This window comes from Perissodus microlepis, chromosome 18, assembly GCF_051167445.1.
Source record: "Perissodus microlepis isolate ML-2025 ecotype Zambia chromosome 18, ASM5116744v1, whole genome shotgun sequence".
In the NCBI taxonomy this organism is placed as follows: Eukaryota; Metazoa; Chordata; class Actinopteri; order Cichliformes; family Cichlidae; genus Perissodus; species Perissodus microlepis.
This window is the reverse complement of record NC_140478.1, coordinates 34,542,364-34,558,693: the sequence shown is the minus strand read 5'-3', so window position 1 is coordinate 34,558,693 and position 16,330 is coordinate 34,542,364. Positions and strand designations below refer to the sequence as shown.

At 39.4% G+C, this 16,330-nt stretch overlaps 2 protein-coding genes across 2 annotated transcripts; one reads left to right on the top strand and one right to left on the bottom strand.

The window, feature by feature from the left end:
* The first annotated feature begins 4,686 nt into the window (after nt 1-4,686).
* LOC146368747 (differentially expressed in FDCP 6 homolog) lies at nt 4,687-8,171 on the top strand. The gene is made up of 5 exons (XM_084913581.1): nt 4,687-4,710; nt 4,782-4,948; nt 5,071-5,269; nt 5,369-5,459; nt 7,656-8,171. Exons 1-5 carry the CDS (start codon nt 4,687-4,689, stop codon nt 7,856-7,858), a joined length of 684 nt encoding a protein of 227 aa, XP_084769707.1. The 3' UTR covers nt 7,859-8,171.
* LOC146368746 (serine/threonine-protein kinase pim-2-like) lies at nt 7,800-14,970 on the bottom strand. The gene is made up of 11 exons (XM_084911786.1): nt 14,880-14,970; nt 14,210-14,284; nt 12,226-13,724; nt 11,604-11,840; nt 11,353-11,478; nt 11,135-11,229; nt 10,949-10,996; nt 10,646-10,864; nt 10,376-10,556; nt 10,119-10,289; nt 7,800-10,029 (listed from the first exon to the last, which is right to left on the bottom strand). The coding sequence occupies exons 3-11, from the start codon at nt 12,284-12,286 to the stop codon at nt 9,938-9,940; spliced, it is 1,230 nt and encodes a 409-aa protein (XP_084767912.1). The 5' UTR covers nt 12,287-13,724; nt 14,210-14,284; nt 14,880-14,970; the 3' UTR covers nt 7,800-9,937.
* Between the last annotated feature and the right edge of the window lie 1,360 nt (nt 14,971-16,330).

Here is a 16,330-nt window from a genome sequence, read left to right as displayed (position 1 = left end):
CAAGACAAGACAAGGACATAAGAAGCTAAGTAGGGAAGATAAGGAGAGGAGAGGAGAAAAGTGCGACCGCCTTCGCTGAGAGCCCTGTAAGTCTCTCTAAAGATCATCATAATTACATATGAAATTATATGTACAAATTATATGTTCCATTACACTATTAACAGCACAGATTATACAGCAAACATCAGATTCATGGATGGAGCCAGAGGCTGAATGACTGTTCAGTCCTCTTTAGGAAACGATCTTCATATGACGACAAACACGACAACAATCAGCTGTCAAACTGTACAAGAAGTTCACAGTAATGTAAAAGAAGTTATATCACTTTATTTTTAAATGTACGCACTCAGGGTCAGGACTGAAGACACTGATCGAGAAAATACTCTAAATATAAATATTCACCTAAACATTCAAAATTATTCAATTGCATGAAAAGAAATATGAACTCTCTACAATACTGGCTTCTGATTGGCTGAAAAAGCAGGTGCTGAACTTCAGAAGAGCTAAACCTGCAAAACTGTGTAAAACCAGAGTGGATGCTGCCCTCTGACCTTTCAGAAGTACGATCTTTTTATGAAGACACAGAGGCAGAGTTATTATTCATCACTTTAAAGATGATATTCGTTACATGTTCTTCACTCGTTGTCTAGTAAAGTCCAGAGAATGAGACACATAATTTCAAAACATACAGCTGCATGTTAGAGATCAGAGTTCTTCAGTCTCATGAGAACTCATGGAGACTAAATGTCAGACACATCAACAGTAAATGTCGTTCCTCCCCCCGTGAGTTTGTGTCCTCCACACTTGTTTACACAAACATCTGAGGTTTGAACAGTGTGCAAAACCACATGTTACAAAGCTGCTGAGCTACTGAATACTGGAATATTTCATTCAATATCACCATCTGACCAAAGGACAAACACAGAGAGGATTAGAGCGCCAAACTTTGTTTCAAACTGTTTCAGATTTTAGAGGCAAAAAGCAGAATTTCTACCTGGACAAAGAAATCAAAGCAGGAGAAAAACAAGCTTTTTACATTTATTCAAAGGCATTATGTGAATGTACTCTGAGCCACAGCCTCCTAAAGTAAAGACATTTTATCATCTAAACCAGACAGAGTCATGTTTTCAGCAGTGTCTGTATCCTCCATATAGACCATGCCATGGTCCACCTAGGGTGACCAGGTGTCTGACTTTATGTGGGACTACACAGCGCTCAGTCCTTGTTTCCCTGTGCCACACACACATTGAGCCAATGTCCAGTTTTTTTATTGACTCTAGTTTCTGTCGATCGGTAGGCCCACAAAAAAACCCTGTACAGGAAGTAGATTTCATCTCTCTGATAAAAGGAGTTCTAATCCCTGATCCTATGAGTCTGACCCAGTAGATAATATTTATATGATCATATTTATGCCTTTGTTGTTTCACAAAGGGTTAAAAACATTCACAGGTTGGACTGTGGTTCTCCTTTTAGTGTCTCTGCTGGAATTTTAACTGTGAGCCTCTTAGATCCAAACTTCTGAACTGCTCATCTCACAGAGGACAAAAGGGAAGAACCCCGAATCTCTTCTTCACCTCACTTTTATACCTGCTCACCCTTTCTCCCCCCTTCCCTCACTGGACGTCACATCTGCACACTTGGGCCAATCAGGTTGTTGACATTTGATCATCTGATGTCCACCCACACCTCATCTCTCTCTCTCTCTCTCTGATTTACAAGATTTAACACAAACTTTAAACTTTAAAATCACTTCATTACATTTTCTTTGTTATTCTTAACACAGAAAATTCACATTCAAAAACTTAACACAGAATAAAACAGAGTAGCCAGTAGTGGGACATGGTTCCAGCAACTCTGATGGTGACGGCCCGTTTGAAGCTGAAGCTCCGGCACATGTGTCAAAAAATCAACACACTGCTTCAGAAACGCTGTGCTGAGGCTTGGTTTAGAAATATGATATACACATAATTATAATGATATAACTTATAGTATATTATATATAAATGTACCAGTCTGCTGGTTAATTACATAATCAGGTGGAGGCAGTGACCTCACAACCTCCTATAAGCTTTAAGTTAAGGTTACTTTATTTATACCCACAGGTACCCACTGTGCTTTACAGAACAATGATAGCATTTGGCCTCCCTTCACAAACACACACACCTAATGAAACCTGACAAAACACATATTTAGTAATTAAACAAAGTGAATCAAATCAAAAACAATTCTTATTGAGTTCAGTGACAGCAGCAGGGACAAAGCTGTTTTTATAATGCTTTGTCCTGCATCTTGGAACTAGAAACCTCCGTCCTGAAGAAAGAAGCTAAATCCACCCCGTAGAGGATGGGAACCATTTTTAAGGATTGATTAAGCCATCTGTGGGACCTGTTTAGAGTACAGGGAGTCTAAACAGGCCTGTGACTCATCTATCAGACGACTGGACCATCTCACTAACTAATTCAGTCAATTTTTCTCTGTGACAGAGGTCTGACTGAACCATGCCACCAAACAAAAAGATAAAACAGACTCAATAAAAGAACAAGAAAACAAAGTTAAAATCTTTCGCTTGATGTGGAAATGAGCAAGTTTCCTGAGGCAGTAAAGGCACTGGTGACCCTTTTTACAGACCGATTTGCAATAAAAGTTCAGTTTTTCATTGATTATGGTCCCAAGATATTTCTATGATTGCACTTGCTCTATTTTCTGACCTTTAATTAAAGTGACTCTGTGCCCATTTTGTTGTTTCCTAAAATCAATAACCATATCTTTTGTTTTAGATATGTTCAATTGGAGATAAGACTCCTCCCACCACTGAACAAAGTCATCAATGATTGGACCGTGGTGAGTTTCACCCTCTTTCAGTAAGCTGACAATAACAAAGTCATCTGTAAATTTAATGATGGCCCTGTTTTCATATCTGCTCTGACACATGTTTGTAAAGAGAATGAATAATAAGGGCGATAAGAGACACCCTGGAGGAGAAGCTGTGGAGGAGAACACTGGGTCAGACAGAACCCCATTTATTCTCACTCTTTGTGACCTGTCAGTTAAAAGATCTAAAATCCAGCAAACCAGGTTTTTCCTGATTTCAAACTCTTCTAAAAGTCTTTTAATTAAAATATGGGGCTGTATTGTATTAAAAGCCGAAGAAAAATCAATGAAAAGAAGTCTTGCAAAAGTCCCTTTACTCTCTGCATGTTTAAGAATCAGATTTAGTCGAGTCAAAAGCGCGTCCTGCACTCCTCTGTTGGGCCTGTACACAAACTGCATTGGATCCAGCTGATATTCAATCTCTTCCATAATCACATTTCTGATGATTTTTTCAAAGACTTTCATGACAACTCAGGTGAGGCAACAGGCCTGAAGTCATTCAGGACGTTTGGACGACTAGATTTAGGGACATGAACGACGACAGCTTCCTTCCAAAGCGAGGGCACATTTTGTATTTGAAAGGATTTATTAAAAATAACCTGAAATTTAGGACTGAGTTCTTTATCGCAAGATTTAATTAGGCGGCACTAATGTTATCAGGGCCCTGGCTCTTGTTCACATTAACTGTATGAAAGGCCTTTTGGACATCGCTGAGTTCAGTGATGAAGTGTTGAGTATCTTTCAGTTTCTGTTTCAGTTCAGAAGAACTAAAACGAGCATAAAGCATATTCACATCTCTGTCTGACTTAAAACTGTCTACAATGATCTGACTGCTGCTCTGGGGATTTTGAAACCCTGATATGGTTTTCATACAAGTCCAGGCAGACCCAAAATTTTTTGCAGCAAATTTGCTTTCAAGAAGGTTTTTGTAGATCTGTTTTGCTTTCAAGAGCTCGATTTTCAAGTCTTTGGTGACTGCCTGAAAGTCAGTAACAGCCCCCTCTTTAAAAGCCTGTCTCTTTTTCCTTAAACAGGATTTGATGCATTTGGTGACCCATGGCTTATTGTTAGGGTACACTTTAGCACGCTTAAGGGGTATAATCATGTCTTTACAAAAAACTGCATATGAGCTAACATCCACCAAAGCATCAAGACTGAATAAAAACTTCCCAATCTGTAAATTTAAAACATTCCTGCAAGGTAAGCACAGATTCTTCTGACCACATGATTGATTGATGATAACATAATTTTTTCACCCCCCAAAAATTCATGTTCAAAGCAACATATCAGCCCAATATCACACAGAACTGTCACATGACATCAAACACAAGCTGTCAGCTCTGCAGAGTGGACGATCATAATGAAGCAGTTCATTATAAGCTGCAGACTCAAGCTGCTCTTCATATATTTGTCCACCAGATGTCACCAAAGAGGACTGTGATGAAAGCTTCGAGTAATGAACCGTTTTTCATTACAAGCTTGGCCAACTGACTACAATCTACAATAAACTAATATGGCTTTTCAATCCTCTCTTCAATCACTTGGTACCACCAGGAACCTTTAAATGGGCACTCAAGCTGCCTGGAGACTGTTTTGTCGTGCACATCAGAGAAACCACAGGTAAGACAATCTTATCCAAAAGGTCAGTGTAACAGTATTGTTTTCCACCAGCTTAACCAAACTTCCCACACTAACTGAAATTTCTTTTCCCAGGCAAACATTAAACAGCAGCAGCTGGAAAACTGGAAAACCTAAAGCCAAACAATCAATAAAACATAACAACGGCTTCAACCTAGTCTTTAATGATTTGGAAAAATGGTTATGACAGTCCAGGAAAAGGTGATTCAGGAATAGGTCAGTTTATACCGCTCTGTTGGTGCATCTGTTTATGTAGCTGTGTGTGTGCATAGATAAAAGACAGCATGCAGGCTGAGATGCAGGTGAAGGAAAAGGAGGCTGAACAACAGAAGAAGAGGATCAGGGAGCTGGAGCTGACACAGCAGCAGCTGGAAGTTGCCCTTAATATGGAGATCCAGGCTCGGCTGGAGGAGGAGAGGGCCAGACTGGAGCTTGAGCGGTAACAATGGATTTCTAACTCTTATTATGGCCCTTTATTATTTTATTTGTGATGGAGATCTGATATATCCATGAGAAGTATTAACATTTTCAGTTGCTTCTTCCCTTTTTCCCCTCCTTCAGGTTGCTGCAGGCTGAAGATGAAAAGAGGAAACATTTCCAGCTCCTACAGGAGCAGCAACGTACAATGCAAAACCTCAGCCCCATACAGGAGCTGTCAGATGGCAGTCCCGATGAGGACACCCCCTCAGCCCTCAACTCTGCCTCTCAGGAGCTCCAGGATCTGCAGGCATCTCGCCAAAGAAGCCACCAGCGTCTGGAGGTGAACAAGTTTGTTTTGACTGGCTTTGTGAGCAGCATCTTATTTAGTGCTCTTCTAAAACAACACTGATGAGGATGCCTGCATGATTTTTGTTTCCAGGAGGTTCAGGAGAGGCTGAGGAATGCCAGTCAACATGTACGGCACTGGAACATCCAGCTGAACCGACTGATGACCCCCATTACTCCTGCAGGTGCCGTATTCACTTTGCCTCTTTGCAGCACAGACTTCTGGAACAGAGTGTTAGTATAGTTAATAACAGTGTAGACCATATAATCTGTCAGATAATTGCATTAAAATGCTACAAAAGGCACCTACCCCCAAACATGTCAAGAGATTCATTCAGTGACTTGAATGAAAGAATCTGACTCACCTCAAGTTAATTAAAATGAAAACTAAATCTTATTATGATTTAAACACGGAAATCTTAAAATGAAAAATAACCGCATGCACAGTTGTTACAGGCTGCAAACATGTTTTATACTGCTTTGAAGTCTGGGACAGCATCATAAGAGGCATAACTGATCTCACCGTAGTCCCATGAAGACTCAAGATGAGTGTTTTCACGACTGCCATCTTGGTGTTTTGAAATCAGGTATGATGAATGAAGGGAAGAACTGTCTGTTAAGGTTCTCAGTCGTTCAGGTCATCGTAGTCTAAGGAGCTTGGAAAGAAAAGCATCTGGACTTCTTTAAGTTTCTTGAAGATGTTTCACCTCTCATTCAAGAAGCTTCTTCAGTTCTCTGAAGAAATTCTGAACTGAAGAAGCTTCTCAGATGAGAGGTGAAACATCTTCAAGAAACTTAAAGAAGTCCAGATGCTTTTCTTTCCAAGCTCCTTAGACTGTAGTTAAACTTCACACACTGGACTTGTCAGTCACACGTCCTTCGCCAGTAGGCATTCCCAGAATGATCTTTCCCCTTCTGACGCTTAGAATGACCAAATATGTGCGAAATGGACAATTCAACATGCCACCATGTCAGTCTTTTATTAAATATGACATGAAACAAATGACTGAGCCATTAAATTTGTCACAAAGGTGTTCACCTAATTCCAGGCAAATGGAATAGACTTCTATGGGACCATAAGTCTTTTTGCACTTTGACATTTGTTTTACTTTTCAGATCTGTAACCTATAACTTTTATACTGTATGTGTTTTGATCATAGGAGTCTACGGGGACTTACTTACTTTTAGCACGTTTAGCAGTTGATGTTGGCTTCTTTTTCAGTACTGGAGCTTCCTGCTCATTGAAGACTTTTCTAAAAGGAAATGCTTAATCCAAAATGGCGTTTTAAGGGCTTGGATTAATGTCAATTTCAGCAAATATTCTTTCTTATGTTAAAAGAACATGGATCTCTGTCAGTGATAACTTCTGACTTTATAACTCAAATTTTAAGAGAGAGCTTCACTGCTAAGCTCTCATCTGTGTGGGTGTCACGGTTCGCTTGAGGACTCACACGCAGGACTCAGAGGCACAGTCAGTATTTATTACAGTTCCACCAGGTGTATATACAAACAGTGCAGGGGATAGTGCTATATACAAAGCGGTGACAGGGAAAAGGCTCCGGGGAAATCCAGGTAGGGAAAAGACACTTGCTCCTCTTCTGACTCTCTCTCCAAACACTCACACAAAAAGGGAATCCGCTCGGGGAATGCAGAGTCGGGTCCAGGGGATCTATGTACAGAAGGAAACACACGTTAGAGGTTTTGCACAGGGAAGCAAAAGAGAACTTGCTCAGAGCCGGGCTGCACTGACGCGAGTCACACACAACGATCCAGCGATGAGTAGAAGCCACTCCCTGGCTTAAATGCTGGCTGCACTGATGAGGCCCAGGTGTTTCCTCTTCAGAGGGGCGTGGGCCGAGGGCGTGAACCCACCATGAGTTCCGCCCTGGCGAGAGAGCGAGAGAGAGAGCAAGAGAGAGAGAGAGAGCAAGAGAGAGAACACTACTAGTCAGCGGCCTGCTGATCCCCTGGCCGTGACAGTGGGGTTCAAATCCCTTATTCAGATTAAGATTTTATGTGACATTACATTGGCAAAAATTAAATTTACTTGAATAATGTGAGTATTGGAGTAAGTACTTGAGTAATTTTTGAATAACTTTAATTTTGTAATGTGCATATTTTATGAATAATGATGTTTCAATACTTTAATCTACTGAATAAGTAAGAATTAGACTTAATAATCTTTTTACTTTAAAAAGGGAAATTGTGTACAATCTTTTATTCTCCAAAATGCACATAATAAAAATGTTTTGGGGAATGTATATGCTTTTTAAAAACCAATTGCTTCTTACCTGATGCATGCTATAACTTTCAGCAAAACTGAACTAAAATTTGTTAACAAGCTTACCAAATAAGAAATGTTTTGTGAATTTTCTTTGCAGAGCGACTGGAAAGCCGGCTGTTATCAAAGCCCACATGCCCTAAAAAGGAGGGCGCGCTGGCCAGTAATGAGTTCATCACTAAGTTTAAGATAAGAGTTGATCAGAATAGAGGCGATGATGAAAGTCTGGAGCATCAGTTGGAGGCTGCCAACCTGTCTGATGAATCGTTCGAGGCCCAGACAGAAGTCAACGGACAAATATGATCACAGACATTTTAAAAACGCGAGTTGAGAGTTAAGGGGGAAAAATATTGTAATAAGTATATATTTGAATTGCACACTAAGATATAAAGTGATGGCAGCGAGCACAGTGTTGCAGGATTTAATTAAAAACACATCTGACTAAGACCAACTGAAATTTAGAGTTGTGTATAATAAAGTTTATTCATGATTAATAAAACAAATCTGTAATATTTTTCTTTCTCTTTTGTCCATTTGAATCTCGCTACAGCTTAAATAAAAGAAAAGAATGTGTTTTGAATAAATCAAACTCTATTCTCTCTTTTTCTTTCTTTCTTTTTTTCTTGGTGGGTTTTCTTTTGCAATCAAACGCAACATTATACAATTATATAGTATAGTAAGAAATATCCTTTAACTTAATTTAGTATTTGTTTTTTAATTTTTGTTTTTATTGTTTCCCCTTCAGTTTTGTGCTTATAACATGTTCTAATCTGACATATTATGCAGTAAATTATTTTTGCAATAACTTAACAGGCCATTGTGGGAGCCAACATTCACTTATCAAAGACATATTTGTATATTCTGTGGGCTGCTTTATGGTTGTGTCATTTAGAAACATAAGCCACAACAGACTTCCACCGGAGAGTACTTAAAAATGTATTTTTATGTAAAGATATTTTAATTAACTACTATATTAAGAGAGAACCTATTGTTACATGGATTAATTGTACAAACTGTAGAGAAATAAGTTTAAGCGTGCAACTTTTTATTCATTTTTAACTGTATTAATGTTTTTATGTTGATACAGCCGCCTCATATCTGTTTCCTCAGTGTTTTTTAAACCATGTACTCCATCTATGAGTAAGAACATGAATAAATTCCTTTCCAAATTTGTAGTTCTTTTTTCCAACTGTTTTTAGTATATATGTAACATTTCTTTACACACAAATGCAGGTATTCTTTTGCACCAAGACGTTAAAGAAATGCTAAGAAAAAATGAAAATACTACATTGCAACCTGTGTGTGTGTGTGTGTGTATATATCTGTATCTATATAGATATAGATATATATGTGTATTCGTACCCTTTTTTCATCATCTAGTTTCCTGTGCCAGATCTTCTACTGATCCACTGAGGCAGACATGTAAAAAAACATGAACTAAAGCATATTTCTGTATATAAACAGGACTTTAAATCTTTATCAACAGCTACTTTAGAGGAAATTCTTCAATAAACTGCAACCAAAGGCTCAACTCAGAGGACAAAATCCAACCTGTTATAAATAGTGTGACAGCAAACTTTCTCTTGTGTAAAGTTACAAATAGGAGTAATTATCCACAGGAGCTTTTATACATAATGAAGTTATAATTCGTCCTGTAGAAATTGTACACTTAAACTATATAGTTCCCGCTGTGATAACTCTGCTATGAATGCCTCTTATTAACTTTTATGCTTTTACAACCCACTATGAGCAAACACTCAGCAACAGTGGGAAGGAAAAACTCCCTTCTTGAAGGAAAAAACCTCTGGTAGAACCAGGAAATCTGTCTAAACTAGTTGGGGGTTAGAGCAACAGATGCAAGTCTTCAGATCATTTGCAGTGTGACTGTCTTTGTGCACACTTTAACCTGATTCAGTTTTCTTATTTGTCAAAATGCACCATGGGTAAAAAAAAACAAAACAAAAAAACAAAACAAAATAGTAATGAAGGAGAATCCTCAGCAAAGATGAATTAAACAAGTTTTATTTTGATCAAATTTTACTTTAAGTAAAACACATCTTTATTTGATGACATTAAAGTCATCAAATAAAGACAGTTTTGATGGAGCTCCTGACCCAGCCCAAGCTCTCTATGAAGACGAGGAAAAACTCCCCAGGGGGCCAGATCGATGGGAAGAAACCTCGGGAAAGCCCATTCAAAGAGAGATCCCCTTTCCTGGGATGGCTGGGGGGGTTACAGGAACTCCAAAAAAGCTAAATTTTTATTTATTTATTTTTTAAGATTGACCCATTCTATCTATTCCTGTCCAACAGAAAAAAGAAAGGAAGTTACTACAATGTATCTTACTTATATGATAAGGTGTGAATTGTGTGTTTGTGTGTGTTATCTTAGCCAGGGGTGAAGCTGGAGCTCCTCCAGTGTTGGGCGCTTCTCCGGGACTATAGCTAAACATGCGTCCAAGAAATTCCGGCATTCTTGAAAGAAAGAAAAGATCAAAAAGATGAAGATGATAGTTCTAGTGATCCAAGGCATCAGTGAATCTGGAAGTGTGAAGTTTTCTTACCTGTGGACAGACGCTTCTTGATGCTCAGTTTCTTTGTGAGGAACCTCGCGGTACTAAAGTATCGTGCATGAAGCGCTTCATACAACACCACTCCCATTTGCCACACCGTGGTGGGTCCACACCTGTAGCAGCTCCTAATGTACCACTCGGGAGGGATGTGAAGAGGAGTGCCTAACAAACAGACACAATTGCAATTTCTTCTAAAACAAAAGACACAAATTGTTACATCTGTGAAAAGCAGGAGCAGAATATGTTACCATAGAAGATGCGATACAGAGATCGCTGTTTAACAAAGCAGCTCAGTCCAAAGTCAATGATGCGAACTCGAGGCACATCTGAGCCGGTCTCAATCAGAATGTTTTGTCCCTTGATGTCCCGATGAAAGATGTGTTTATCCTCAAGTTCCTTTACAGCATCAACTAGTTGCTTCAGAATGACCTGGAAAAGATGAAAAACACAATAATGAGTTAATGCTTTTCTGCCTTGATTGAATGCTGTACAGTCTAAGGCTCTTCCAGTCAACCTACCTTGGCCTTGTCCTCTGTTAAAGTTCTTCCATTTTCTGCTTTGTATTTTTGCAGGTCCACAGCGGGGACAGGTCTCTCCAGCACCAGGATCAGCTCTTTGCCAAGGTCGAACCACTCCAGCAAGGACACAGGTGCTGATATTCCCACTGACCCTTCTGCTTCACCTGCAAGTTTAACCATAATGGCCACTTCCACTGAGAGCTTCTTCCCGCTTTCATCCTGAAATATTACAACAAAGTGGATGATGAGGAACGCCGCATTCAATCCAGTAATGTAAAACTGATTCAAGTGTTGGACGCTTACCGCCACTTTGCAGTAGACTTTATTTTTGGGAATGTGTTTGATGGCAACCTAGAAGACACAGAGCATTGGTGAGCATTTCCTCAGTATGACATAATGAAAGGTGGAAACACAGCAGACGTCTCAGTTTACGATATTATCCATTATCTGCGTTACTGCCTGTCTTACTACCATCATCTGAACACTTACTGGAAAACGATCTTCTAGCCGGTAGCCAGCAAACACTGCTCCGCAGCCTCCTTCTCCGAGCTGGTGCTCCTCCACATATCTGGCTTGGAATTCACCTGAACAGACAAAACAACAAATCTTGTTTTATTATAGCTGTGACACAAATTACTCTCCTCTGTAGCCTAAATGTTCCTTTTGCCCTTCCCCTGAATATAAAACCCAAGCTGCTTGCTACTTACGTTTTTGGTCTGCCACTGATTTTTTGTCCTGGTCCACATTCCTTTTTTTTTTCTTGGGTGACTCTCTGTTGTCTCCCGCGGCCTTTCTTTTGCCATTTTTTGCGCACACCTGTTTGTTGTTCAAGTCTGGAGATGTGGAAAACACCAAAAGCACATCAGCTCACTGGATGATAGACACAAACACTAAACACTAATATCTTAAACCTAGCAAGCACACTTAATCTACCCCCTTATTCAACTAATTAGCCTACCTTTACCAGAGTCCAACGAGGAGGATGCTTGCTCCTTGTCACCGCTCATATGGTCGAGAAGTTTAGCCTTCTTTGCTTTCTTTGTTGTGCCCTCTTCATCTTGCACAACCTTGCGCTTCACTCCTCTGACCACATCTGAGCTGGTGGAAGGACCAGCCTGCTCAGCGACCCTCCTCCTTTTTATTGGGGTCTTCTTTTCAGGACTGGCCTTTCTTTTAGCAGTCCTCCTCTTACAATCTATAAACGACAACAACACAGTGGTGAAAAAGAGTCCCCGACATCAGGACTGGAAGCAGTTTGGCAAAGAATTTGAAATTGCTTTTGCTTAAATTATCACAAGTTTATTCTTGGGATAAAAAAACTGACCAGTGCGAATTGATACTAGGTTTACTAAGTCTTAGATCTTGATGACACTTGTTGGTCTGTTTTTACTGTTGAGTCCAAGAATAAACTTATTACATTATTTTACCAAAAGACCGGTAACCTTTCTTTGATTAGACATCTTGTATTAAAGCTATTTTCAATCAAACATATGATTCAATTGCTCCAAAAATGATTCACACAGTGTCAACATTTCTAGGATTTGGATTTTACCAGGATTTGATTTTATTATTTTACTTACCTTGATCTCCTGAATCTTTCTTATCGGCTGGAGTGGTAATTTTTCTTGTTTCCTTTTTCATTGTAATTTCGGAGAACTTTTAAACTCAAAAATGTAAACCGTAATGAGTTAATATTGAGTTAATATTCCTTCAAATGTGCGCCCTTCAAATGCTTGACTTTTCTAACTGAATTCTGTTAGTGAGCTTTATAAGTAAACTCTGGAAACTACGGCAACACAACATAGAATCTTGCCTTTCAGTGACTTCACTGACTGCCAGTAGTTCAAAGTAGTTTACAGAAAAACACACTGGCAGATAAAGCCATAATATTTCATATAATTCAATCATTTCACATCAATTAAACAGTTTCTTTCATTATCTTTCATCGTTTGTATAAAGACCTCATGTATGGATGACAGTATGAAGATTTGTGGTTGACCACACACTAATAAACACAGTGTCAGCTACATTGTCATCTGATTTAAAGTATTTATTATTGTACATTTAACTGTCATGGTACTGAGTCTGTGACCCAGTGTTTTGTGTTTGTTCATTTATATTCATTGATTATTCTTATGTATGTTTTTGGTTCTCTTTATTGTTTTCTTCTTGTGTTATATTCTTAGGCTTTAGGTTTCTGTTACTTTGCCTTGCCCCTGTGTCCCACGTGTCATGTCTAGTCACTCTTGTTTCCATGTTCCCCAATTTCTCCCCAGTCAGTCATGTCTCTGTGTCAACTCTGTGTCTTTGTAAAAGTCTCTTGTTTGCTGTTTTACTTTGATAGTCTTGGGTGCTATGTTAGTGTTTTCATGTCTGTGAAGGTTCTCAGTCATCTAGGTCATCGTAGTCTAAGGAGTTTGGAAAGAAAGCGTTTGGACTTGAAGTTGCTTGAAGATGTTTCACCTTCTTGGAAGAAAAGAACTTAAACTTTGCTTGAACGTCTTCAAGCAACTTAAAGAAGTCCAGACGTTTTCTTTCTAAGCTCCTTAGACTATGTTAGTGTTTTCAGTTTTCCTTCCCCATGGTCTTGTTGTTTGTGATTTCTCGCAGCTGTGCTCTCATCCAGTGTCTTATTCCCTCATTTATCCCTCTGTGTATTTAAGCCCATTGTTTTCCTCTGTTTGCTGTTGGGTTGTCTGTGTATCATCCATGACAATTAAATTAAATAGCAAATGCAACTACAATTTCAATGAGATTCATTCCTGGCATTCTACTGCGGTGGCTGAAAGTAGACACCAAGCATTATCACTGTAACTGATGTAAATATTGGACTTGGAGGGGATTCATCTGATAGACTGATGCAAACATTACTGTGAGGAAAATTTTGAATCTCCCAATTTTCTTTTTTTCTGAAAGAAAGAAAGTTGGTTACTGTATCACATTTGTATGGCAAGATGTGAATTCAGTATGCGTGTGTGTTTGTGTCAGAGAGGAGTTTATCTGAGCCAGGGGTAAAGCAGGAGGTCCTCCAGCATTGGGCACTTCTCCAGGACTTTGTTAAAACTTGTTTTCAAGACGTCTGAAATGAAAGAAGGACAAGAGATATCGAGATGATAATTCCAGTGATCCAAGCGATCACATTGATTTTCTGCAAAGTTTTCTTTTTGAGAGTCATTCGGCTGGGCAGGGGGTATAACACATCTGCAATGCAGCAACATCTGCTCTCTGGGCCTGTGTGAGAGTGTTATCTCAATGGCGGGAATGAGGATGTTGGAATTTGGCATCTCAGGCACCAACTCATCTCTTTCCTTAACCGGGCTCACCAGAGATTGGTTTCAGCCTCTCTCCATGCTTTAAGGAGGTTGAGTTGATAAATCTGACTGGCCCCTCCCCTGTCTGACCATATCTCTTCATAGTCAACACCAATGTTCTCACCGTGTGACCATGAACGGTCCTTACCACTTGGCAAGTAATTTCGAGCTAGAAGAAGGGAGTAAGACAAGCACTTTATGTCCCTGTTAAAATACAATTACATTTTATCAAATATCACTAAGCAGTCCTTACCTTTAAATACAGCCTGGTTTCTTTCTCTTTCTTTCTATATCTCTGAGTGAAGTTAGCTCTCATTCTTTTCTCTTCCTGTGAAATACAGCAAGTGGAGCTTTAGCTAGCAACACACTGTGACACAGTTAGTGTTTGTTGAGGTGATAGAAATGCTGCATTTGAAATTACCTGCCACAACATTTTACTCCCTTTTATGTTCACTCCTTTTTTTCTGAAGTACCGCAAATTATGGGCACGTGGGGTTGTTCTGGTGTTGTGCTAAAAATAAATAAATCAAAACTACGGTACATGGTTTGCTCTTTCATCTCTACTGATTAAAACGCGACTGCCTTTCATGTGTCACTGTTTAGGCTCAAATCTCATTGTTTGAAGGCCTGCAGTGACGTGAAATATTAACTTCCCCCAAATGCGTTAAACCCAAAGTAACGAGTTTGTTTTGAAAATATACGGAGAGGAAACTACAGATATTTGTTTAAAAATGTAGGGAGTAAAAATTAAGTACAGCAAGGAAGTTTTTTTTTACTTTTTTACTTCCTACCTCTGGAGCCAATTAAGCTAAATTTAAGAAGCGCATGTCTGTGTATACTTAAAAGCTCTTATAGTTATTTTCACTTTGTAGACAAATTAAAGCACAGAAAAGAAAAACACGATACATTAGAGCATGACATACTTTGACCTGAGGTGGCGCTGCAGCGTGAAAGAGCCTGAACGTCAACCGGAAGAAGACGAGAATAAACTCCGTATAAACAACATGGCGTCTCCCTGTGAGGTGTCATGCCGAGCAGATGTCAGAGTTGAGTTCAAGCAAAGTTGACTCTTTCGGTGATTACAGTTTGTCCGGGCGGGCTGTGCGTCTTATTTCATCCGCAGACACGTCGTTGGATGAGGAACAGCTCATGTTGGCATCAGTGGCAGTCAGGATGGCAGCATCTTCCAGAGGGAAGGTCAGGTCGCTGGTCTCTCTGAGCAGGACGCTGTCCACCAACAAGCCCGGTTCCACGGCTGGAGATTACCCTCCTCCGGCTGAAGCCCCCGCTTCTCCCCCGAACAGCGAGCCTCAGCGGAGACCCAAAAAAGACCCCAGCGGCTGCTCCGTGCTCCTCTTCCCCGGTCAGGGCAGCCAGTTTGTGGGCATGGGCAGAGGACTTTTGAAATACCCCAACGTTAAAGAAATGTTCACCGTAGCCCAGAAGATCCTGGGTTACGACCTGCTGTCTCTGTGTCTGGAGGGCCCCGAGGACGAGCTTTCTTCATACATTCTTATATAGTTCTATACTGTGTATTGTGTATTTTGTTGTACAGTTATTTTATTTTTTTAACTTTAATTTATATATTTTATCTTATTCTTTCCCAGTTAAATTTACCCCTTTTTAATTTTCATATTTATTTCCTATCTTATTCATAGCCTTTTCTTTTTTTCTTTAGGTCACGAGCAGTTGTCTAAGCATTTCACTGCATATCGTACTGTGTGTGACTGTGTACGTGACAAATAAAATTTGAATTTGAGCTGCAGAAAACGGTTCACTGTCAGCCGGCGGTGTTTGTCACCTCCCTGGCTGCTGTGGAGAGACTCAACCAAGAAAACCCCAAAGTAAGTGCCAGATAAATGTCTGGAAAAAGGACAATAACTGCAGGTCCCGCCTTCTTAAATGTGGCCATTTTATCTTTTTAATAAAAAAAAAAAAAATACTGCTACAGTAATATTAATTTATATTTAAAATGTGCGCACATTATGTATGAAGGTGTGGATGAATGATGCTTGTTGTAAGAAAGCATTTTGAGTGCCCAGTAGAAGAGCATCTTTCAAATGCAAAGTTTCTCATTTCAACTTTAATTACTGCACCTGATTAAGGCGACAGAGTAAATAAGGCTTCCAACAGTGGTTATTTCTTATTATCACATCTTGTTTTTATTGTTTTTATCGGTAGATTGTTGTTTCACTCCCACCAAAAACATCACCGTAAATAATCTTCTGCTTCTGAATGACCATTTAAAAAAATAAACAAATTGTTCTGAGTTAATTTCAGTTACGGATGTATCAGTGACATAAATGATATATCGGTCATAATCGGGAGGCTGTTACATTTTTATTTTTATTTTTTTTGACTTGTTTCCTGCTGT